We start from the raw sequence: 2,500 nt of genomic DNA on the forward strand, positions 1-2,500 counted from the left end.
TGCGCTTTTCCTTTAAGCAACAGAGCTGCCGCCGTTGTTACAGTATTTGCATCTAAGCCCTAATGGTAATACAAATGAGATGCTTTATTTAAACGCTGTCCGTGCTTAGAGGTGATTTTAATTGTGTCGGCTGAAACAGAAACTAACGGAGGGATTCGGCTCACATACAGTCCCTTGAGTCGCGCAGTCAGTTTGCCGACATGGCTTTGTATTTAAGGCTTGAGACATACAATCAGATCGCATACAAACAGGGAAGCCTTTCCCATCGATATCGCTAACGGGGAGAATATCCCCGGTTATTATTTGAGCCTCAAACCACAGAGTTCTTCCCCGTGCGGTGGCTCGCGCACTCACTAGTGATCTCACGGTGAAACGCTGCTTTGCTCGGACGAAGGCATCGTGTGTTTCTAGATGATTTAACGTCATAGTCTCAGACGAGCGTTTAACATTATGCTGCATCTTTTGCACTGCACTGTTTTTTATCAACAGTGAAAAAATGGTCCCACACCGGACTCTTATGTGTAGCTGATTACTTCATGCACGCACCTTGCAGAAGTGACGCTCCTGCAGCGCGCTCACGACCAGACGTGACACGGTGACATCTCCCATTAATAAAACGGCATAACTCCCTGATTTTCAGATTTCTATTTTTAAATTCGACTTGAGTGCAAGTGGAAAACCGGTCAATGTGTCGACACATTCACATCCCTAATGCATATGGAGAAAGTGATAAACAATATCAACATTTCATATCATTAACTAAAAAGAAAAAAGAAATCTAAAGGTAACTTCAATACTGTATTATAATTATTGACTAAATGATGAAAAAAAGGTGTCTGCAGGGCCAGTGAAAATATACAAGGGGCCAGTAAAACTCGGATCTATTGGCCAAGCGGGCCAGTTGGGAAAAAAAGTTGCATTGAACCCAGAGTATATATGGAGTTCAATTATACAATGTTTTGAAATAAAGATGGCGTGTATTGTGTATCATATATAGTAAGAGTGTACCATTTAATTTGCAACTCAGTTCCTTGGTAGCACCTACTTACAGTACAAATGACTTCTGATGGAAAACATTTGTATGAAAAACACTTTCATTAGCTATTCTTACTATTGTATTGTTTAACATTAACGCATATATTAAAAAAGATATTGCGTATAAAAAGTGGCTGGTAAAAAAGATGAGTGGCTGGTAGATTTTTAAATCTACCTGCCACAGTGGCTGGTAGGCAAAAAAGTTAATTTCCATCCCTGGTGCGTGTGTGTGTTAACATGATGTGTGTGTGTATACATTATCCTAGCAGTAATACATACGCTGCAGGCTCCATGGTGCAGGAGGGTTTGCTGTGTCTGTCTGTCTGTCTGTGAGTCTGTCTGTCTGTCTGTCTGTCTGTCAGTGTGTGAGTCTGTCTGTCTGTCTGTCTGTGTGTGTGTCTGTCTGTCTGTCTGTCTGTGTGTGAGTCTGTCTGTCTGTGTGTGTATACATTATCCTAGCAGTAACACATACGCTGCAGGCTCCATGGCGCAGGAGGGTTTGCTGTGTCGTGGTTGATTTCTTTGATGTGAAGGATGAACATGTACGGTCCGTCCTCCCAACTCTCTGCTACTGCGTCTATCTGAGGACCAACCTGACATCACACACACACACACACACACACACACACACACACACACACACACACACACACACACACACACACACACACACACACACACACACACACACACACACACACACACACACACACACACACACACACACACACACACACACACACACACACACACACACACACACACACACACACACACACACACACACACACACACACACACAGTTTAATTCACGCTGAGCAAGATATATAAAGGTGAAACTCAAAAAATTTGAATATGGTGCAAAAGTTCATTCATTTCCTTGTACCGTATTTTCCGCACTATAAGCCGCACTGGACAATAAGCCGCAGGTGTTATAATGTTTAATTACCATATGTAAGAGTTTGTGCACAGAGGGGATTGTCGGGAAAGAGATGGCTGCTTGAGGAAGCTCCCATTTATTAACATTTCAACAAACAAGTTGCATATTTGCATAACGTATTCAAGTGTATTCACCATTTAGAGCAATAGTAGCTACTAGCTGCAGAACATATAATGTGCTGTGTAATAACAGGGTCGAAAAATGGGGAAAAAGTCGCGGCTTATAGTCCGAAAATTACGGTAAGTAAAATCTAAGCACTTTCAAGATTAAGGTTCAACTTAAAAAAAAACCTGTTCATGATTTCGCAATGTTTGAAAGCGTGGAAATTGGCATGAGCAGTCTCCATGGGGACAAGAAAATTGTCCTAGAGAAAAAATGTATTATGAAAAAACCCTATGACAAATTTTCAAATTCACGATTTCAAATGTCTCGGAAAATTTTCTTGTCAAGTGACCCACGGAGACTTTTTTAAGAGATCTTTCAAAACACAACAGGGATTTAGAACTTGGATTTAGAAGGGGGGGG

At 41.5% G+C, this 2,500-nt stretch overlaps 1 protein-coding gene across 1 annotated transcript in view; it reads right to left on the reverse strand.

Annotated features, from left to right (window-relative positions):
- Window positions 1-2,500, reverse strand: part of LOC307271353 (transmembrane protein 87A) — a 28,553-nt gene that overhangs the window by 18,709 nt on the left and 7,344 nt on the right. The window contains exon 8 of the mRNA XM_080053774.1: window positions 1,508-1,628. Within this exon, the coding sequence (XP_079909900.1) occupies window positions 1,508-1,628 (121 nt within the window). The remainder of the gene's footprint in view (window positions 1-1,507; window positions 1,629-2,500) is intronic.

The sequence above is a fragment of the Ammodytes marinus genome (genome assembly GCF_949987685.1).
Source record: "Ammodytes marinus genome assembly, chromosome: 3".
Lineage (NCBI taxonomy): Eukaryota > Metazoa > Chordata > Actinopteri > Uranoscopiformes > Ammodytidae > Ammodytes > Ammodytes marinus.